General features: G+C 36.3%; 1 protein-coding gene across 1 annotated transcript in view; it reads right to left on the bottom strand.

The window, feature by feature from the left end:
• Positions 1-1,581: 1,581 nt before the first annotated feature.
• HCRTR2 (hypocretin receptor 2) overlaps positions 1,582-24,235 on the bottom strand; it is an 87,813-nt gene continuing 65,159 nt past the window's right edge. The window contains exons 3-7 of the mRNA XM_081140654.1: positions 23,742-23,985; positions 17,559-17,674; positions 7,702-7,922; positions 4,964-5,085; positions 1,582-2,377 (exon numbers count right to left, since the gene is read on the bottom strand). Of these exons, the coding sequence (XP_080996780.1) occupies positions 2,148-2,377; positions 4,964-5,085; positions 7,702-7,922; positions 17,559-17,674; positions 23,742-23,985 (933 nt within the window). The 3' untranslated portion in view covers positions 1,582-2,147. The remainder of the gene's footprint in view (positions 2,378-4,963; positions 5,086-7,701; positions 7,923-17,558; positions 17,675-23,741; positions 23,986-24,235) is intronic.

Below are 24,235 nucleotides of genomic sequence, written 5' to 3'. Positions count from 1 at the left end.
GATTTAGAGCAAAGGAATTCCGACTTCTGAGTCTGTCCTCGGCAAACAATCACATACCTGCGGCCTCTCTCTCTTTTTCTCTCCCCTTCCTGCTCTCTCTTCCTTTCTCAAGTTCTCTCATTCTTACATGATAAAGAACTAGATATATTAGGGTCTCAAGGATTTAGCTCTTACTCTGAGATATTACTTAGCTATTAAGGCATTTCATCAATATTATCTGAAGTTATCTTAAAGTATTTAAAGTGCTAGCTTCCATCACAAACTGAAAGTTACAACTCTCCGTGCAGCATAAATAAGAAAATCATTCTCAACCGTACAAAGGGGAGAAAGAAGAAATTTAAAATACTTTGTTTTCATTGATATTGTTTTGCTAACTAGCAATATAATTTCAATAAACCTCATATACGAGAGCAGCTTTTGCTTTGAGTAGTAAAAAGCACAAGGTAATCCCCAATTCTAAACTATGAAAACGGCTTGTGGATAATTTGGTTGTATTACTACTTCTGAAAGTGATGAGTTGGGTAAAAGCAAGAAAAGAACAAGATAATTTTTACCGCCTCTGAAAATCTTTCTTAAATGTTGTGCCCCATAGCCTCAGTTTCAATAAAATCAGAACACCTGCTACCATCATACGGGAAGAGCAAGTTTTCATGAAAATTTTTTTTTACTTTCAATTTAATGTTGAAGTGAATATTTGAACGATAAAAATTTTGCAGGGAAAGAAATCTGAACTACTCAGAGCTTTGAAGCCCAGGGCTTTACATTTGTACAAAATATGCTGCGGTCCTACTCATCCACCCCCTGTAGGGCGAGGGCGAGCCCCTCCGTTAGCCTAAGCACCAGGCTCTCAGCGCAATTCCCTGACATCGACAGTGTCACTGTAACTAAATAGAAATGAAAAAGTGCCAACCTCCCGGTGAGGAACAGCCTGTGGCTGCATCGCTGCTCCTGGGCGTGGAATCCGTCCCCGGGCCGCTTCGTGCCCTGCGGCCTCCCCCAGCCCGTCCCCCTCAGCAGACCTGAGCTCTTTTAAAGGCACATTTACGTCCACCCCGCCTCCTTTCCTAGCACCTAGCACAGCTGGTGCTTTCTGGTAGGGGTTTGATAAATGTTTATGGAATTTAAATTAATGCAAAGGTTTACCATCACATTTCCATGGCATTAACCTGTCCAGAGGGTGCTGTCTGGTAGGTGTTTGATAAATGTTTATGGGATTTAAATAAAGGCAAATGTTTACCATCAAATCCTCGTGGCATTGACCTGCGCAATACGGAACCCAGGTGTGATTTAGCAGTCCACTACTCCTTTGCTTTGTCCATTGCATTTTTAATTTAATCCACCAAGGCCAACTACATCGCTTTCACTGGTTAGAAGTGTATAAGAATGTGATTTTATCTTATGCTTAAATGCTGAAGTTTTAGAGATGTAAATTATTATGTATTTGTAATCACTCCAAAATTTTTATTCTAATACTGCATCTTACTGACCATATGTTGAGATAAGAAATGTTAGCAATGGCAAAGTTACAAACCTGAGAAAATTGTTTTATTGTGTTACTGAGCAATAAAATTCATGAAAAATAAAGTTTAATAGTATTTATTTTTATAGTTTTGAAAGGTAGCTTTTGAGTTATCTAATATAATATGCTATTTTGTAAATAAATATTCTCTCAGATGTCACATCATAATGACAGTCCTTTGTGATTTTTTTAAAACGATGAAGGCAGCTAACATGTCTTTAGTTCAGTTAGTAACTGCTATTTCTTTTAGTTGCCAAGAGAAAATTACTGGAGAACTTTTGGTAATTTTCAGCAACCAGTTTAAGTGTGAAATTGAAATAACAATTCGAATTGGAAATACTTAAGCATTTCATTGACACAAATCATATCATACAGGAAGCTGAAAGTGAAAATAGCCTGAAGTGAATTCAGTTGGTTAAACATCTAACATATTTAAATCAAAAGTTGAGAAATTCGTTTAAACCGACTTTTATTTCCAAAGAGCAATAGGTTTCTCTTTTTCAAAAATGGGTCCACAAAGTAATTTTAGCTTCAGATTGTTCAGATAATAAAATTTCTGTGAACAGCGTTTAAAAAAAAAAAAAAAAAAAAGAATCGTTTTACTCAGGTATCCTTGTAAATAAATATTCTACCAGTTCTGAAGCAGCCCTGCTCCGTTGGCTGCCGGGAGTGTGCTTATACTGGTGAGCACGACTTGCTCTGAGAGTTTTGATATGTTTTCGAAGTTGCTGACCTGGGTGGTCAGGGACTTTCTGCTCTCGGTGCTCGTCCGCCCCCTGGCGAGCCGGGCCTCCTGGCGGTGCTGGACCCCCAGGCAGCAGCAGGAGAACGCAGCTTTGAATTCCTCTCGAAATTTTCCTGGCAAGCCGGAGAGAAGGAAAGGAAAAAGGATTGTGCGTAAATATGTTTTAACAAATCCTGAGTAGGGTACAAGTGAGTTGCTCCCTTGAGCCAAGCGAACAATGAGGTGCCACATTTTGCAAAGATGGGGAAAATAGGAAAAGGAAATTGCGTTATTGGAAGCTTGGTAGACGCCTGAAACAATGAGGTATTTTCATAAAATAATGAGACGGCTTTTCATATATGATATTTGGAGCCTGTTTTCATTCTTTTTTGAGTCAAACCTTCTACATTGGTGAATGTGGGTTGTTTTTAAGTAGTTAACTGTAATAAAAGTGATCACCAGTAGAAGAATGCCCGAGGTATTTAATAATTTCAAAAATGATAAAACTTATGTTGTATACAGCCCAAACGATACAGACATTATCTAATTGCACTCTGAAGAAACTGTTCCACTGAAACAATCAATTGAACAAAATATCTAGAAAAATATCTGAAAATACCTACAAAGTCTCTGAAGTTTTGTAATCTGCACAGGCAGAACCACAGACTTAAAACAAAAACAACTTTAGAAGTTGTTTGAATTACTGCCTTTGAATTACTAACATGAAATTAGAGAGGTAGGAAAATGAAACAATTACCTTTCTAAGGGGAAATGGCAGTGCTGGGAATCATATTTTCTTTGAGCCTCAATGACCAGACCGGGTTATTGAGTGATTAAATGTGAAGATAAAAGTTAAGGGCCGGCACAATAGCAGGGACAGAGGTCCCCAGTGATTCCCAGCCGCTTTCTCTGCCTCTCTCTTAACCGCATAATAGCACTTTGATTTGCTCTGTGGCTTCTGTTTCACAAACACTTCCTCCTACAACCTCCTAATAAGTTTTACCCGCTTAGTGCAAGGCTCGGGGCTTTAGTCACCCACCCCCTTGCCAATTGCTTTCCCAGTGCTTTCTAAGCCACAGCTCTGCACGGCCCCTTCTCCCTCCGAGCAGCACCTGAGCGTCTTTTCTGGTTGTCTCAGGTGGAATGTAGTCTTTGTTTTGGAAACGAGAATTGGGTGGGGCAGGGGAAGGCGTGACAAGGGGGAACTGAACACAAAACAATCCTCTCACCTTATTTCTGCAAGGTGAAATAAGAGATGTAATACACATAGGGTATATGCAATGTTTATAAAACAAAGTTATTTTTAAAAGCTTATTTTTTTAAAAATTTTTATAGCCCAGAAGGAATATGAAGTTAAAAATGTACATGCTTTATTAAATGTGCAATAAAATAATTTGCTTATTACTCTCTATATAATTAGCATATATTTGGAGGTAGAGATGAAAAAGAAATAGCCACCCAATTAGAGAATAAGACGATGTAAAGATGAAGGTAATTAAAACACAGTTCTAAAAGTCAATCAGGCAAAATGCTTGTAAATAAAACAATAATTAGTTAAATAATTTTTTATCATTGTATAGATTCATAAACAGGTTATATAAGTTACAGGTGTGTGTGTGTGTGTGTGTGTGTGTGTGTGATTTAGCTTAGGTGTTATTTAGGAGGAATATCATTTTTTGTGGTCAGTGAGAAATCTTGAGAAAACCCTAAGAGATGTTACCCACAAGATTACTGTAAATAGAAAAGCACCTAAACGTGGAAAGGTTCTAATTCAGTCTCCATTCAGCTACATATGTTGGTCAAGGAAATAATATAGCATGGCTGTTTTATTTTCAGATAAACTTATTTTACATTTTTATAAATTAAACTTAAATGTATGGCAAGCAAGATTCTGTGGTATTCAGTTCTCACAATTTTCACTTTCCTCCTATCGATAGAGGCACTTATAATTTCCATAGATTGAGCATCTGAATTAATCTGAAATATAATCATATTACTTATCAATTGTAGAACACATATGTGAGCAGTGGTTTTAGTTTCTTTTTCCTTAAGTGTCTTTCTCCTAGGCCTTGGGGCCCATACACTCCCCTTGATCCCAGACGAAGCAGTTAAGGAGGTGACATAGCTGTGAACAGTGTGTCACTGAACAGGCCTGGTCAGGCCAACCCAACAAGGAGTCAAGATAGCATCTTACAGAGACATCGCCAGACGGCCAAGAACAAAAGGATGATTTCTGCACACTTCCGGGACTGCACATAGCTGCATTCTGTTCCCAGCCTCAGTTTACCCCATTTCCCTATATAACCCTATCCCTCAGGCCATCCCTTAAGACAGGTTTGGATGCTCGTATGCTCCCTGTCTCCTTGGTTGGCTGGACTTCTCTACAAGCACCTTATAGGATTCAACCCTGCCTCCGTTGAATTAGACACAGCGACAGGCAGCCTGAACCCCACTGGGGCTTCCTGGTAACACTATTTCCACATATCTTCTAAATTTTATGGGGGGATAATCCCTTTGATAATTTTCTCTGATGGCTTAGGCTACGTGTTCCTGCTCATAAGGGAAAAACCTCAAGACAGATCAGATTGGGGGAAAAAAATCTCGTTATATAACATCTAAGCTCTCCATCCAGTTCAAGAGTGTTCAAAACCTCTCTGGTCATTGGTCCCTCACCTTGATTAGAACTGTGGTTTATACAGAAGAAACAGTTGGAAACTTACCACTGAGAAAATTATAAATAATTGGGTTTGCAGCACTATTGGCATACACAAGCCAGTGGGAAAATGTAAACCAGGCATATACAGTCTCTCTGTCTTCTGTGTGGGTAAACATCCCAAATACTCTGTGAGAAAAGAAACGATAACAGGAAATCAATTGTGATTCTGGCAAATGCCTTTTTAATAATTAAAATCAAAATGAAAAAGCCCTTGATAGAAGCTGCCTGACCCCTGCTGCATTGACCATTGATAGGTTTATGGCACTAGAGTAGGTTTAGAATAACTTCAGCACATGAACAAAAGCTCTACGGCACAATTAGTAAATCAAAAAGTCAAATCAGGTTAGAGAAGAAGGTCTCCCCTGTAAACAGCAAATGCAATACTACTTCATACAGGTAACTACAGGAGTTACATATCTATCTATCTCCCTTTTTAAATTTGTCTCTAAATACAATTGAGCAGTGTTTGTTAATATTCCATTGTGTGTGTCGTTTAAAAAGCAGTCCTAAATTTTAGTCTTATAGAAACTTCGTTCCATTTTTCTTTTGTGCATTGGTCAAAGTATTAAATTTCTTCAGCTCTGATATTTCCAGGCATGCTGAAATTTGTGTCTGGGATTTCTTTATACCCAGAGAAGAACTGGCTTTCAGTAGGCAAAATTCTGGTAATTTCTTAAAATTCACACATTTTAATGTTTTTATTTTTAACTCTGAAAAATATTTCGTTATGATATCCTTAATGGTTAGTTTTGAGATTTCTTTCATTTTTAAAAATATCATGTCTATCTAATTCTATTCACTAGCCAACAGAGGGTAACTTTCAACTACTGTACCCAATACATGTATAGGCTAAAGATTACATGTGCTCCCTGCCAGAATTTCGCCTTTGTATAATTTGTGTACGTGATAGAAATGCATTTCCGGAATAAAGTGTTGCTCTGTGGAGCGCTGGAGTTTTGTTAAACTACAATATGGAGTGAAACATGACCAAAGGGAATTAGTAATGTTATGACTCTCAAAATACAGTTTTAAAATTCTGGTCAAATCAGAATGACTTGAAAAGGTCAGTTTTGGCTAGTCAGGCAAAAAATTAAGTTCCTTGGAAAGGAATTTAGAAACTTACTTGAGAAAGAAAATAAGTATAATATGCAAGGACAAACAAAGAGATACACATTTGAAGAAAATGTGTGTCGTAAAGAGAAAAATTATTTTCAAGGTTATTTATTTTATTTTGCGGAAAAGAGCGGGATGCTCGAAAAATTGAAAATATTTTAAATTAAACATGGACTTTCTCCTTAGAAAGCAATTTCCTTTCCTTGGGAAGGAAGGTATTTAAGTCGGAAGAATAAGAGAAATATTATGGACGAGTAGGTACGTACTTGGAATTAACTGAAGGAAAGTACAAGTGCTGAGAGGCAGAGAATCCAAATGAGCATTCCAGAGAGCAGTAAATCTAATTTTCATTGAATTTAGACTGACTAAAATAAAAGTGCAACAAAGAAAATAAAAAATAAAAAGAGAAAACCCATCCAGTTTCACAGCACATTTACAAAGCTCTTAAGGGGCAGAAAACGTCATTTGGCAAAAGACCACAATAAATGTGTAAAAGATTGTTGCGGGCGAGAAAAAAACCAGGGGGAAACTGTGAAAAGATATGGAGAGTCAAGTCTGGCATTTTCTTGCGAGCCAGTACATGTCTCAAGGACCCAGGCGGCTGAAATCTTTTACATTTAAGGCTGTGTCTGTAGTAAATAATATTACTAAACAAAATATTACTGTTTCGCCCTTGCAAGAGCCATGGAGCATCCACAAAGGGCCAAGAGAATGGGAAATGCGCACAGCTGAGTCTGCCGCCTTTGGCCCGGGTGCCTCCAGCCAAAGCTCTCTCCAGAGTCCCCAGCTGGGAGGAACGTGATATGGCCTCGGAATCGGGACGGGGGAGAGGCCATCCTACTGTAGCTCTAGGTCTCTTATAAACAGAATTAGCATTACCTTGGGGCAGCCTCTGTGCAGCGGTTCTGATGACTCCCCTAAAGCTGGCTGGCAGTGAGGCCCAGGCGCCCCATTGCCCCTGCCTCGGCTGTGCCGCGGTGGCCAATTGTGCGAACTTAATAGTGTGTCTGCAGTGTAACATATAACATAGTTTCCCTGGCTGAAAATGTTCATACTTGTTTTTTTATTAATATTCACCCTGCGCTTGATTCGATGACTTTAGGGAATGGATTTTCTTTCTTTCTGTTTAAACATTCAGAACACAGCCCGTGTCGTGAGCTCATTTTTTGGTGCATGTGCTCGCAAACGTACTTTTAAGCCTAATTAGGATGCTAACAAAATATTCTTCTCTCTTTTTTATCCTTTAGATAGAATTCTGTCACGGTCCCCCACGTCTCTGAAAACCTTGGGAAACCCATTTGCTCTGATCAAAAGAGAACTCCAAGCTGTAAATAAGTTTGTTGTGTTTTTTTTTTCATTAGAAATTTGTTCTGCAATCGGCTTGAAGAGGTCAGGGGAACGTCTGCTTTGTGTCTGCCATGGACGGAGAATCTGCGTGGACAAGGGCATTTCCAGCCTCAGCCCTCTGGAAGGATGTTTGCCTTCCCTGTTGGGAACGACAACACGGTCATCAAGCCCGACAAGCTATCTAGACAGAGGGGCTCGGTGTTTCCCTGGCTTAAAAAAATAAGTTCTCAAGGAGCAAGAAATGACAGGTGACTTCATTTTCAAATAGCAGGTGAACTTTACCTCTTTAGCACGTTGAGGATGCTAATGGGTAGATAGCAGATTGCAAACACCAAAAGCACCACCATGAGCATGCGGGCTGTTTTCCGTCTGGCTCGGATCTGCTTTATTTCGGCAGCCACTGCACTGATCCTGGACTTGGTCTGCTGTCCTGGCCCTCGAGGCTGTGGAGCCGGCTGCAGCGGCTTCCATTTCCTCTGAACGACAGATGACGTCCCAGGGATCTGAAAGAAGCGGAGACCCTCTGTTGCTATCTGACTTCGGGAAGTCCCACTTTGGAGAAGTAATTGTACGACACAGTACAGAGAGTGTCCCAGACACCGGTGGTCTGAGAGGTTCGAGGGCCTGTTTCCCCAGAACATTTGCTGAATGGAGCTGTTCTTGAGTAATCCATTCAAGTGCCAAATAGGAGTTTGAATGGAAAAAAAAAAAAAATGTGGAAACATCACAATTTTGTCAAGGTCTAAAGAGAGCTGCAAACGGAAAATAGATCTCTTTATAAAAAGAGAAGTTGTATATCCAGACAATGGGATATTATTCAATGCTATAAAGAAATCAGCCATGACGCCATAAAAAAGAGGAACCTTAAATGCGTATTGCTAAGTAAAAGAAACCAACCTAAAAATGCTGCGGAGTATATGATTCCAACTGCATGACACCTTGGGAAAGATAAAACTATGAATACACTGAAAAGGTCAGTGATCACCAGGGGCTGAAGCGGGGAGGGATGACTAGGCAAAGTACAGGAGATTTTTAGGGTAGTGAAAATACTCTGTATGATACCGTAGTGATGGATACATAGTGATGGATCTATTATGCAATGTGTTTGGATACAGTGTCCAGTCCCATAGAATGTACACCACCAAGAGTGAACCATAAGGTAAAATATAGACTTTGGGTGATTATGATGTGTCAGTGTAGGTTTATCGATTGTAACCACTCCGCTGGGGGACACTGATAACGTGGAAGCTGTGCATAAGCAGAAGTGGGGCAAATGGTAATTCTCCGTAACTTCTACTCAGTTTTGTTCTAAACCAAAAGAGCTCTAAACAAAACAAAAAACAAAATAGAAACAAGCAAACTCTTAATTTAAAAAAAGAGAGAAAAATGAAAACTGGGTTAGAACAGTAAAGGGATAACAACCATATTATCTACTTAGGAATCCTGGTTCAGCTCCAATACCTAAGTTTAAAGAGAAGGAAAATCTGGCAGGTGACTGCAAGTCACCTGAATGGATTTTTTTTATGTATCACTACTGCCACCTGCTGCCAGATGGAGGGATATAACAACCTTTTGCTTTTTACTAGGTTTTCTGCTTCTCAAGTTTGGCCAATGCAAACCTTTGAACGAAGGGAATATGTTGCTTACTACATATTGTTATGAAATTGCTTGAAACCAGTTTTATGGTCTGGCACTTTAACATGCACACAAAAGCACTAAGAATCCCTTGTGGTCTTACATTAACATTTCAAATACCTGGAATTTGTAAAGACAGTTATACAACTTGTACTTTTCCATTTCTTTTCAAAGTTATTTGATAAAAGCAGGGAGTCCCTCCAAGTATAATATTTTCTTAATTATAAGCTCATGCTGATTGATAGGGTTTAGTGAGCAAAACAATAAAATTCAGCATGTGTAATTTTTCAAAAAGGAAAATGTGCCAGCAAGCACACCACAGGGTCAGTCTTAGTTCTATTAAGATCATTCAGCTGTTGTTTTTATGACTGAGCTGCAAACCCGGACAGATCAATGTGTCCCTGTGGCCTCTCAGAATGGATGTTGGTGGATTCTCTTGCTTTATACATCACAAGATCCATGTCTGTTAGATAATCTCTAATTTGAGAACAGAATTTTACTCTGATGCTCACACGGATGAATTAATATGATGCTCCTTTTGACCATAACTATTCTCTCTCAAAAAGGAGCAAGTGAAGTTAATAAAAACCTGCCCTTAAATAGAAAAAAAATTAGAAAATAATTTCTCTTCTGACTCTATACAGACTGACCTTTTCATATAGTGGTGGCCCCCTCCATCTTCTTACCGTTGGTTGGCAGGATACAGGAGTTGAGAATCTTTCCTACTCTGTGAGTCTCTTTTTAAATAGACATTAAAAAAACAAATTGAGTAGAAGCTGTAATGGGAAGTTCCAGAAGACCTTTAGCATGAGTAACCCTATCAATGTCTGCTAAATGGCCTTGAACTGTTTCTAAATGATCTCTGAGAGATCATTTGAACTTTAGCAATTGTATTATGGAGTGCTCCCCTGAAGGAGAGGTTCAACAGTCTGCATCTGATGACTTCTGCAACCATCACAAACAGTTCCCATGAAGAGAATCGGTCACAGGGAGTATGGCTCTGGTCCCAGCAGCCAGGAAAAAAAAAAGATTTGATAACATCCCCTTTTGTTTCTTGGCTAATTTAAAGGCTTATCATTATCTCTGATCTTTTAAAAGAACTTTCAGTTTTATTGAATTTTTTTGTTCTAGTTTTTAATAAATATGTTTATTTAAGCACAGTTGGCATACAATATTGTATCCGTTTCAGGCGTACGACATAGTGATTCGACATTTATATGCTTTAACATGTGATCACCACAATAAGTCTAGGATCCAACTGTCACCGTACAGTTATCGCAGAATTGCTGACTATATTCCCCTTCGCCTTTTCCACCCATCCCTCCACCCCCTCCCCTCTGGCAAGCATCAGGTCTGGCAAATCTGGTTTGACTTTTTTAATGTTTATTTCCTTTTGATTGAGTTTATTGGGGTGACACTGGTTAATAAAATTATACAGGTTTCAGGTGCACAATTCCACAACACATCATCTATACACTGTATTGTGTCTTCACCTCCCCAAGTCAAGTCTCCTTCCATCACCATTTATCCCCCCTACACTCTCCTCCCCCCACCCCGCACCCCCCCAATCACCACACTGTCTCCCTGCCTGTTTGAATTTTTTATTGTTTTCCTATACTTTATTTGCACTCTAATCTTTATCATTTACTTCCTACTCTTTGCTTTAGTTTTCAATTTTTTTTCTATTTCTAATTTCTGAAGGTAGAATCTTATTATTGATTTGAGATTTTTTTTTAAGATAGCAATTTACAGCTATAAATTTCCTTCCAAGCACTTCTTTTGCTTCATTTCATAAATTTTGGTAATTGTGTTTTCATTTTCATTCATTTCAGAGTATTTTCTAATTTCTCTTATGATTTCTTCTTTTACCTGTTGGTTATTTAAAAGCTCAATGTTTAATTTTCATATATTTGTGAATTTCCTAATTTTTTTTCTATGGGTTTTTTTGGGTATAATTCCATTGTAATAGAATAATGTACTTTTTACTATTTCAATCATTTTATTAATGTACATTTTTATTATTTCAATCACTTTAAGTGTTTTTAAACTTACTTTATGGCCTGTCATATGATCTGGGCTGGAGAAGGTTCCATGTGCTCTTGGGATGAATGCTGCAGTCTCCTGTTTTTTCACAATTATTTCATAGATATTTCTAGGTCTACTTGGTTGATAGTTCTTTAAAGTCTTCTATGCCCTTATTGATCTTCTGACTAGTGTTTCTACCTATTACTGAAAAAGGAGTATTGAAATTTTCAACTATTACTGTTGAATTTTAGTTTCTCCCTCTGATTCTATAGTGTTTGCTTCATGTGTTGTGGGTGTCAGCTGTTAAATGCAGATAAGTTTATAATTTTTATATTTTCCTGAGAGATTGACTTATCATTGTGAAATGTCCCTCTGTATCTATAGCAGTACTTTTTGTTTAAGTCTCTTTTGTCTAATATTAGTTTGGCTACTCCAGCTTTCCTTTTGGGTACAATATTTTGCATATAACCTATTTGTCTTTGAATATGAGCTGTGTCCCCTATGGATAGCATAGAGTTGAATCACTGTGTTTTGTTTGTTTTGCATATCCTGCTAATCTCTGGAGTGTTATATTCACTTATACTTAATGGAATTATTGAGAAGGTATAATTTACATCTGCCATTTTGCTATTTGTTCTCTCAATATATTATGTCTATTTTGTTCCTTCATTCTTCCATTGCTGCTTTATTTTGTGTTAAATAGATATTTTCTAGTAGATCAATTTAATTATCTTACTGTTTCTTTCTGTTTAATGCCAACATTTTCCATCTACTTTTCTTATCATTGTGGTTAAATCTACATAACAAAACTTATAATTTTACCCTTTATTAAATAACTAAGACAAAAAATATTCTTCAATTAGAGTTGACATACAATATTTTAGTTTCAGGTGTACAACATAGTGATTAGACATTTATATACCTTACCAAGTGATCATTGCGATAAATCTACTACCCATCTGACACCATACATAGTTAGTACAGTATCATTGACTATATTTCCTATGCTATATTTTTACCCTCATTGCTATTTTTATAACTGGCAATTTGTATTTTTTAATCTTTCATAATTTTCATTCATCCCCCCAACCTTCCTCCCATCTTGAGACCATCAATTTTTTCTCTGTGTCTATGAGTTTGTTTCTGTTTTGTTTGTTTGTTTTGTTTTTAAGATTCTACTTAACATTGGTCTTAGTAATATTTTGTTTGGTATGTCTCCTAAGTCAAAGTCAACAATAGCAAAAGCAAACAAGTGGGACTACATCAAACTAAAAAAGAAACCAATAAAACAAACAACCAACTAAATGGGAGAAGATATTTGTAAATGATATATCTGAAAAGGGATTAATGTCCAAAATATGTAAAGAACTCATATAGCTCAATATATATGTTTAAAAAAAACCCCAAAAACAATTGATTAAAAAATGGGCAGAGGACATGAATAGACATTTCTCCAAAGGGGACATGCAGACAGTCAACAGGAATGTGAAAAGATGCTCAACATCACTAATCATCAGGGAAATGCAAGTCAAAGCCACGACAAGATATCACCTCACACCTGTCTGAATGGCTACCACTAATAAGTCAATAAACAGCAAGTGTTGGGGAGGCTGTGGGAGAAAGAGAACCCTTGTGCGTTGTTTGTGAGATTCTAAATTGGTGCAGCCACTACGGAAAACAGTATGGAGGCTCCTTAAAAGATTGAAAATAACTACTGTATGACCCAGCAATCCCACTTCTGGTTACTTATCTGAAGAAATCCAAAACACTAATTCCAAAAGATATATGCATCCCTATGTTCACTGAAGCATTATTTACAGTAGCCAAAATATGAGAGCAATCTAGGTGTCCATCGATAGATGAATGGATAAAGAAGATTTGGTATATATACACAACAGAATACGACTCAGCAATAAAAAAGAATGAAATCTTGTCATTTGCAGCAACATGGATGGACCTAGAGGGTATTATGCTAAATGAAATAGGGCAGACAGAGGAAGACAAATACCACCGATTAATGCTAATTTAGTTTCAACAATATGTAAAAACTTTCCTCTGTTTTATTCTCTTTCCTCTGAACTATAATTATCAGCTGAATCTTCAGAGTTTTATAATTATTGCTCCATGCTGTTGTCTTTTAAGTCAACTAGGAGGAGAAAATAATTACAAACCAAAATACATTTATAATCTCTTCTCTATTTGCATACATAGTTACCTTTACTGATGTTCTTTATTTCTATGTGTGGACTTGAGTTATCTCCTTTTGATCCTGCCTTTACAATTACAACTTTATGTCTATTTTGTCACACTAGATGGACTTGTCATCACCTAATATTAATTGGGTAATCTTAAAAGAGTGTTGAAGAATAACCCATGGACACAGACAATAGTGTGGTGAAGGCCTGGGGTAGGGGGTGGGTACCGGGTAGAAGGGGTCAATGGGGGGAAAAAGGGGACATCTGTAATTCTTTCAACAATAAAGATAAATTTTTAAAAAAGAAAAAAAGAATAAAGGGAAGTAGAAGAGACTGATAAAAAAAATTAAGAAGGGAAGGTCTTTCAAAATGGAAGTGAACTTGCAATGTTGAAATTTCGTTTCAGACTCAAATATGTATCATAGTCCATCTCCATTTCCACACACAGTACCAGACACACAGTAGGTGCTTAATAAACGTTTATGGAATAAATTAACATAAGTCCACATGTTGATTAAGATCAAAATGTTAAAATATATGAGAGCTAGAACTGGAAAGAATGTTGACAGGCACACAGGGCCAAGTAAACTAAGATTAAGCAGGTCTTTAAAAAGAGGAATTTTAGAAAAGAGTCTAGAATTTCAAGACTAAGTGAGTTCTCTGAGTCACACTGTCAAAGAAAGAATTTAAGCCATGGATTACAGCAAAGCATTGGATAATTCTTTTAATGGGGCTTAAAGATCTTGAGAAAGTTAGACAAGGACACACACTTAGCTCACTAATAATCTTACACTTATTAATTCCAAAGTATGTAACAGAGTCGATGCATCTTTGTGATATGAGCAAATGGGAAAGTTCTCCATGGATGGCTCACTTGATTTAGCCTATGGCACTCCATGCCTTGCAACTCTGTTTATACACATTAACAGTTGGAAACTGAGAACTGTTCAAGCAAAATTCTATATAATCACCCATTTGGGGTTAATTTACTTTATTGTGGATGCTAAAGTGAACTCAGCTGAACTTGCCACTTGCTATTCTGATATGCTTTGTAAATTTTAGTTTCGCAGCCCAGGCGTTTTACTGCAAATTTTCTGAATCATGTGGCTTGTACTAACCAGGACAATCCATCCAAAGAATGTGGATTATTTCTAAACTTGTAATACAATTTTGAACTTATTTTAGAGTTTGAGAAATGGAGAACTATAAGCTTAAACAACAAAGAAATAAATTGGTTGGGGTTTGGTAGTTATCCAATAATTCAACAGACATTCTGGAATACTTTCTACATGTGAGGTACCATGTTCATTGCTGGGGTTGCAATTATAAACAAGACAGATTCAGGTACCTGCAAATCATTTTAAAGTTATGTCAATCTGTAAATAAGTGAATAAAACATAAACATCTATTGTATGTAATGCATCCTAACCAGTAAAAATATAGAACTAGGGCCAGGCCGGTGTGTCTCGGCAGTTGGGCATTGACCTATGATCCGAAAGATCGAGTCAATAAAAATATATATAAAACTAGGAAATGCTCTTAACACTGAACATCTAAATCTAAATCTGTCTAAATCTAAAATATTTTTATTCTTACAGGCTCATTAAATGCTTTTTCTAAGAATATTTTCAAGTTCTAATTTTCTTCTGAACATTTTTTTCTGAGTAACCGGGCAATGGATTCCCCTTGTTTTCCTGTATCTAAACATTTTTTAGCACTTATTCTTTTACTCAATTTTTTCTCATAAACTATTTATTGAGCAAAAACTAATATGGGCTAAGCATGTATGAATTGGAAAGATACAAGATGAAGGTGAGAGTGTACTGTTTTCAACTTAGTAGAGTAGGGGAGATAGACAAAAAAGACATTATAATGTTATTTAAAAGTGCTACAAAAGAGTACTATTTAAGAAAGTAGTCATATACATTCATTCAACCCATGCTTGTTATTTTAAAAATACAAGCAGAATTATTTAAAAAGGTTGCATAACAGCATTTACTATGCAAATATTTTATTTAAATAATATACTATGCAAATGTTATTTAATGAACACTTTCTATGTGCTAAGCACTTGAATTAATTCATCTACTAAATGTAACAACACTCTGATGTAGATGCTATATAACTGCACTTTAAAGATGATCAGAGCAAGACACAGAAATGGAAGGAACTAACAAAATTCATGTATGGATTAAGTTGTAGAGTGAGGACTTAAACTCATACAGTCTGGGCCTTGAGTCTATGTTATGACTTGTCTGCACCCTCTCATTTCCAGTGATTCACTCCCAGGCTTCTAGGATCCCCACTGCCCTTTGACTCGCAGGGTCTTTCTGTGAGTAAAGGACACTTCCCTTCACGGTCGAGCTTAACCACATGGCTTGTTTTGACAAATGAAAACTGGGGAGACATAACATATACTAGTTACCAGAATTTTAAGAGACATCACATGTTTCTTCCAGCATCCTTGCCTTTTCCCTCAGTCCCAGAATGGCATGTTCCAGGAAGCGCCGCCCCTTCAGGCTGAGTTGGGAATGAGAGGACCAGCGAGCCTAGTCCCAGCCCACCCGCCCCAGCGGCGTGGAACAGGAGTGGGACAAGCTGCTGTTGCAAGCCACATGCTTTGGAGGGGTTTGTTTTGTTTTGTTTTATAAGAGTAGAATAACCTAGCAAAAACTGACCAGTGTACCCCAGCCAGGTGGGTCAGTTGGTTCGAACATCACCCCTACACCAGAAAGGTTGCAGATTCTGTTCCCAGTCAGGGCACACACCTAGGTTGCGGGTTCGATCCTGGTCGGGGGGAGTACGGGAGGCAACTGATTGATGTTTCTCTCTCACATCAATGTTTTTCTCTCTCTGTCTCACTTCCTCTCTCTCTAAAATCAATAAAAACATATCCTTGGGTGAGGATTTAAAAAAAAAAAAAAGATTCCTTGTGGCTTCATGGTCAGGTAGAGAGTGATGAGGAAACTATCATTAGGATCTGGAAAATCACCACCTGTGTTTTATAGTGGTACACATTTGTTATTTTAGTTAAAAAAGAAAATTGGGAAACAGAATGCTAATAAGTTTTGCTACCGGTTGCATTTATGAGATCATAAAAGAAAGGACTTCTTTGCAAAAATAGAGGAAAAGAAAAAGTTTGGAATTATGAGACATACAGTGTTGAAAAATGCAACTGTTGCTCATATCCAACCACTAAAAGATGATCTTGAAAATTGCTTTGTATGGCAGGGGTTGAAGAAGAATCACATGAATTGCCCTCAGACAAAAACCAAATAAAAGGTGTGTGAAATTATTTTAATGAATTAAAGTGGCCCAACAAATTCTTTCAGTTGGGTAAAATGTGTCAGAGCAAAGAGACTAAGGGAATGGCTTTTCCCAAGCCAGGTAAGCTCAAAGTCCTGGCAATAAATTTAGAGACAGAGATATACATTTGAAAGTAATGTCATTTTAATATACAATTTATGAATATAAGAGGCTGAGCTGTATCCTTTGTCTATACCTTTATACACCACTACATGTGTTGGCTGGTGATATCCCACCAATCAAGGTTCAGCTTAAATGCTTCCTGATTTGAAACAGATTCCCCTCCGCTAAGCCTTCCTCTGATTCCCCATACTTATATTTATTAAGGCAATTTTCACTCTGCATCTGACTGTTTCCTTTCTGTAGACAATGAATTCATCAATGAATAGACTTTTAGCTTTTCATCAGATACACATACAAAAAATACAATAAATGTTTGATGAATGAGCAACTGAGTGATTTAACGCATTAACTGGAAAAAGCAACATTATCTAACAAATTTTAGTACTCCCAAATCAACACTATAAACAGTTTCTAAAACACTAAATTCTGCTTGATTCTTCTACTGTTCTAAAAAAAAAAAGTCTTTGAAGTTGGAGATTTAACCCATATAATAAAAATGTATCACATAAATCCCATCAAAAATGTAATGTTCTTTACTTACAGTCTCAGGAAACTTTAATGGAATTTTTATTGGTTATTTTTCATAAAAAGTAAAATTTATAATATCAGTCCTAGACAAAAATCAAGTCAATTAATCATAGAGGTTTAAAATTTAAAGTCATTAAGGCAGTTCATAAAATACATTCCCTAAATATCACTCTAAATAATGCCTGGACATATTGCCATGGCTAGAGCCTTGTTTTAGAAAAATACACAATCCTTTGCTAAGCATACTATGTTGGCTCAATCCACTCTTAAATTTTGTTTTTAAGCACATCCTAAAGAAAAAACAAGGAAATTATTTGAAATATATACCTGTCGGCACCAGAGTTTACGAAATATTTGCAGGTAGGCCAACACCATGAGACACAGTGGTGCCATGTATGTCACCAGAAAGAAACAGATGTGATACATCTTGGGGTAGATTTCACCTGGAATGAAAGTCAAAATAATAAAATCTTATAATTCATAAATATTTTTAAAGGTAACTTTGTCAATGTTCTGCTCTCAAAGTACAGATTTCCCTTCTATATTATTTCACTGACACATATATGCACAAAAGGGAAAAATAATTTACAATATTGACTATTTCATTTACTCACTTTGTATATGTACTAAATGTGAAGTTGTAATTCCATTTAATGACTTAGAGAGGAATAACAATTAGCTATTTCTTAATTTGTGCTGCCAAAGTCTATCCAGTCAATTGTTCATTTATTGAAAGCCTTTTTTTGTTTTGATTACATGTGGCTAATTAATAAAAACTAAATTGGATTTTCCTATACTTGCATTTACAAGAAGGGACAGGACTCAATCCAAACCCAATTACTAATGCTTTTGCTAAAATAGTAAGATAATGGAAACTCAGTTGATTCCTCCTCCTTAGAATATAACTTTCTTGAGAAATCAGAAGCTATTCCCAACTGGACCTTCCAATGTGGAAAAATTCAGAAAAATGAATTCAGCAAACATTCAAAATAATTCTTTTTGCTGACTTACAAGAACATATACAAAATTAATCATTAAGTATGTTGTGTGTGTGTATATGTATGTATCCATTTACTTTTAATAAGATATTTTTTATGGTTTTTTAAAGCTAATTTTTAAACCGACATGGGTATTGTCCTTTTCACATCCATCTCACTTATTACTAATTAGCATCTGTAGGATTATTGCTATTTCTTACTTATACTTAATTCTATGAACACAAGTGAGAGTTATCACGGATTAGGTATTTATTAAATGATTCATCAATTAATGAACGGCATTAACATTAATTTTTTTTGGCTTTGCTAAAATATATCCATCACTGACTTTTTAGATGATTTAAAGGGTATTTTTCTTACACTAGTATTTGAATATATTACAGTGATCCAGCCAGTTTTACTTAAATGTAAAACAAAAACCAGAAAATATCCTACATGGATTTCATGGATATGAAATGCAAAAGTTAGACATAATTCTAACCGAAAGCTAATAAAGCAAAGGTTTTTTTATTCACTTCTAAAAATTACACAAGTTACTTTGACTTTGATATTGGCAATGGGGTTGGTTCCATACTATCACTGAATGATAATCCTAAATATCATTCTGCATTTTATTACTTTCATTACTTCAGAAAGGGCATATGGAAGCCTGGAGACTCAGTTATGCCATCAAATGGGGTGAGGGCAATTTACAGTCAGGGTCAACTAATAATAATTGTGATGGTCATCATACTAACGATAACATTTATTGAACAATCATTCATTTAGTTCTTACTGAATATATATTTTAGACATATCTTTGAGTTGAATAATCTCCACTTGATTTCAGAACCTTATCTTGTAGGGTTGGTTGAGTTTAATATTCGTCTTCTTCTTTCTTCTAAAACTCTGTCTTTTTTCTCTGATAGATATTTTTCCCCAGCGTAATCTTCAGAGGAGACAGCAGGGTGCAGTTAGGGGGTCTAAGGGCCCAATGTGGCATTTCGAGCTTCTCTGTGGCCCAAGTGGCTCACACCTAGCTCATCAGTTTCGAGCTCGCTTTCAACTTTATCCGGTAAAATAGGCCAGTTACCAAAAAAAAGTGAGAGAATCCCAGCAGCCTGACTGGAAAATAACAAACAACCTTTGCCTTTGAAGTGCCACAGCCCCAGCAGCACTTGGTGAGCAGTTTCAAACAAGCTAGAGAGTGACTTCAGCACTTTCCAGACACCTATGTGGCTTTGAACTTTTGTTTGTTTTAAAGGTGTCACATGAGCTCCCCACATAAAAATACGGCTTTGAAGCTTACATACCTGCGAAGCCTTGATGTCTGCATCAGGCTAAATTGAGTGAGTGGAGGGAGGTACATTTTGATAGGCTTTTTTTTTTTTAAACTGCAGCTATGGATACCATCACTGTGATAACAGTTTGAAGTTTTAAACAGATGGCAGAGAAAGCTCATTCAGAGGTCAGTATATTTATATAAATACTTGGAAAGGCATGTAATAGGCTGGTAAAGGCATATTATGATAACACCCACACAGAAAAGTTGATTAGCAAAATTATACATTCAGGCTAGGATAGCTGGTTTTAATAAAGAAATTGTTATAGATAATTGGGGTTACATGATAATCTTAAATTCCTCATTTCATGCTTAGAGTCTAAGCTGATTGGGAATCCAGAAACACCATGGAAACTGTCTGTGTTGAAATTGTCTTTGGCCTCTCTCTGCACTTGATGAGCAATGTCTTAAATATATTTTAAAATATTTATCTATAATCTAGAATGTAGCTACATGAAATTTGTTCCACTTAAGGGTAATCTAAATTATAAAACAGCATTTTGAAGATTGACAACCATTAAAAATTGGTGTTTATACTTAACTGATGAATAGGCATATCTGAATAAATTCTTGCATACATATCAAATCAACAAATAAAGAGCAAATGTGGGTATTTATTTCAGCTTTGAAATCAGAGATTAAAGGGTAATATCACTCTGAAATCAATAAAAACATATTTAAAAAAATAAAGCGTAATATCATATATTAGGCAAAACTTAATTTCTCTCAGATAAGTTAAAGTCCATTTTTGAGCCAACATGTTAATTTAATTTAATAAGCTAAAAACTACAAACATTTTCTCCTGCATGGTACACATATCAGAGATTTAATGGACAAGTAAATTAAAAATAATTTCCCAAATATGTAATTTGAACTGCATTATCAAAGCTTATGGACCCACTAAAGTTTACTTGAATCTTTAATATATTTTATCTTCTCCCTAATAAACATTTTAATGTTCCTTTTAATACACATACATACATATCTATATATTTTCAAAATCTCATAAAAGACCAGATGCCATAATAAATTTGGCTGAAAAGAAGAGACCCATTCTTTTTTTTTTTTTCAGACCACTGAAGAACAATATGGCAATAAAATCCAAAAGGAGAGAAATTAAGAAATTTCCAGTGTCCAGAACTATGTCTGACAAATAGTACATGATCATTAAAAATGGGATGATTGAAGGATGAGACAATTATATCACTGAGTGAGTGAAAAAGGAAACATTGCTTTCCTCCCAATAGGATCCATCTGGTGAAACTGCATTTATAAACCAAGCAATCAAGAAAGTATGGTTGTAATTCTGGAAGAATTTTTAAATTTTAAAAGTGTGAATTGATGTGATTGAAGCAAACAATGAATATATACAAAGACATATTTTAAGACCATTAAAATAAATATTAACGCATTTTATTTGTTTTTAAGTGTTGAGTGTGCCTGCCAAAAGTTATGGTTTGTAGTCTTTTTTGTTTCCCTCAACAAGCCATAGGCAATGATGAATATAATGAGTTCCATAAAATATTGCATCTTTCCGGTAATATTTTCAGTATGACAGAGCTCTCGGTTATTTTGCACAATGAATGAGACAGCACTTTTCAGACTTTCCCAAAGGCGATCTGATAGATATGAATCAAGTGACCGCATTGTTTACTGCCCCGGTTCACACTGTACTATTGGTTGCAAGACAGCCATGATATCACTGTCAAATTTTATAACTACATTATTGACATAACTTAGGATAAAGAGAAGAAACACAGTTCACAACAAATTTTAAAAAACTGTGCTAGACTTTAAAGATGTTTAAACTTTAGAGACTTGACGCTGTAAAATATAATTCCTATGATGTTTTAAGGTCGTAAGTATCAGACATATGTCTGAATTATAACATTTTAAGTTGAACATGGACTTATAAATAGCCTAAATTGACAGAGCTTATGCTATGTAAAAAATATTATAAACTAAATGTCGAATGAGCAAACTAAAAACCTGCTTTGAATTCTTTTATATTCTTCTTGAAAACATTGTGATTAACAATTTTATTTAAGATTTGAAAAGCTAATTTTATAGCTTTTATTGTTTGATTTTGAGGATGACCAAATTCAATTTGGCACCACTTAATTTTAGTCTTTATAATAATTTTAAGCAATAATGGGCTAATATAAAATCACTTTTAAATAGTTTTCCTAAATGACTTCTGAAGGCTGAGTTTAGATTTTTAGGCATTCAACAATAATAATTGCTTCTAAAAAAAAATGTCCCTGCTAGGGCTAGATAATAAAAATACTCAAGGTTGAAATGAGTTTTATATATTTATTGCTCAAAGATAATTAGAAGGTGATGTGGCTATTTACTTAATCATAACAACTGTCAAAATTCCCTAGCTTTGTAAACATTTTGTTAATGAGGATTAATGCTACCTGATTATTCAGGGCAATATAAAAAAGGAAACGTTTATAAAAGCCCACAAACTTCTAAATGAAACTACTAAAATACTTTAGTAAAAACGTTACTGACACATATTGAACAGTCAGAGGGCGTTTTATCTAATTACCATCTCCATAAACTTAAAGAATCCCAACTTTGAGTTGAAAGCTTAGATTTAAATGTACTTGTTTGCTTCATAAAATGTATGGCTCAGTTTCATCATTAATTAAGTAAAGGATTCTAACCAAGAGCTCTTCAGGCTGCTTCCAAATCTAACCCATTGTAAAGCAATTGCGTAAGAGACATATCCCAATAGGTCCCCACCCCACCTCCTATCCAGATACAATCCATTCACTAGTCTACACAACCCTACATGCCTGAAGCCTTCAGTTAGGACCCTCCTCCTTTCTTCTTCCAGTGACAGTGTCCATTGTGTGAATTTTCTTGCTTCTTGGGACGCCCTGTACCTCTTCCCTGTCTGAAGCATTCAGATGCTTCAATGCTTTGCTGAAATATGAGACCCTCTGTAAACTTTTGTCCAAATGTTAGAAAAGAAGAGCAAATCTCAGCAACAAAAAGGACATTTAATATTTGGGGTAATAGAAGAAGCAAATTGTGAAATTTAGTTATTATGGGACTTCAGATAATGTACAAAATAATCCTAGTTTCTTTTAAATTTTATCTTGCTATAGTGAAAGCATATGCGAAATTTTTTAGTTCCTGACTTTTTTTCTTTTTCTTTTCAGTGTTCCAATAAAAGTATCAGGGTAGGAAATAACATAAATTTAAAAATTCAAATACTTAAAAATATCAGATTCATAAGCAATCCCTTGGGTGCACTCTTTGTCTTTGGATACATCTTTCTAATGAGCATAAATGTACAGCTTTCTAATAAACAAACGCTTTCCTAATGTTTAAATTCCATAATTATGAGCCATTGTTACACACTTATTCAGAAGAAGACAGATTTTTTTTTCTTCAAATTTCATGCAATCATTTTGTAACTAGTGCATGCTATGCTGAAATGCAGGATTTTAAAATTCCCTGTCCTTCTTTGCTGGGTTCAGATCTGTGCCATTACCAGGCATTGATAGAAGTGTTTCCACTGGTGCAGAAAAACCTCAAAGACTGTCACTCAGAATTTTAGACCAAAGGAATATAAACCTCCAAGCTTCTTCTTGTTTGAGTTTAACTTCCTAACACATCAGATAGGGGAAAAAAGGATTCATAAGTCATATAATTCTTAAATTATATAATAATTGTGCCAGGGATAAATTTTATCAGTTTAATATGTTATGAGCAGAGACAGCAAGTTTGGATAATTTGACTCAGAGAACAGCATTGGTCCACATACTCAACTCTAGTCATGTTTCCAGGCAGGACATGTGAAGCCCATTGGGGAGCTTGACACGAGGCAAGATAATGTTGTACCATCTTATAAAATGCGCATACTTGGACTCAAATAAATGAGTCCTTTTTGTTTTAGAGCATTTAACAAAAACTAACATAATCAGATCTGAATTGCGGAATAAACTCCCCCTTTCATTCCTTATCTGAAAATTAGATAACAATACATAAAAGGACCGAGACAGGTGGAGCTATTCTGTGAAACTGCTTTAGGCTTCGACTTGTTTTCATGCTTTTACACAGTACTAACCAATGCCAATGAAGTACACGAGGCCAGCTTCGCAATGGCTCTGCAATTTAAATTTTCAGTTTGCGGCTGTCATAGAAACGTCAGCTCGTGGGCCGAGATGCGCTTACCTCCCCAGCGCTCGTCGCACACTGTAAAGAGGGTGGTTTTGTTGGCCAGCCCGGGGAGCATGGTGCTGCACTCCATGACGATGGCCTGGGGGATCATTATAATGCAGGACACGATCCAGATGATGACGATGCTGTTCCGGGCCCGCTTGGCCGTGCTCTTGAACATCAAAGGGTGACAGATCGCGTACCATCGATCCAAGGCGATGCAGCTCAGTGTGAGGACGGACACTGACACCGACACAGTCTAGAGAAAGAAGGACAGAGTTAAGAGAAGCACCTGGCATTGGAAGGATCACTCTCTTTTTTTTTTTTTTAAATATATCTTTATTGATTTCAGAGAGGAAAGGAGAGGGAGAGACAGAGATAGAAACATCAATGATGAGAGAGTCATTGACCGAGCCCGCAACCCGGGCATGTGTCCTGACCGGGAATCGAACCCCGATCGCCTGGATCCTAGGTTGACGCTCAACCGCTGAGCCACGCCCAGCCGGGCA

The sequence above is a fragment of the Miniopterus schreibersii genome (assembly GCF_964146895.1).
Source record: "Miniopterus schreibersii genome assembly, chromosome: 6".
In the NCBI taxonomy this organism is placed as follows: Eukaryota; Metazoa; Chordata; class Mammalia; order Chiroptera; family Miniopteridae; genus Miniopterus; species Miniopterus schreibersii.
The sequence above is the reverse complement of the archived record's forward strand: the minus strand, read 5'-3'. Positions and strand labels throughout refer to the sequence as shown.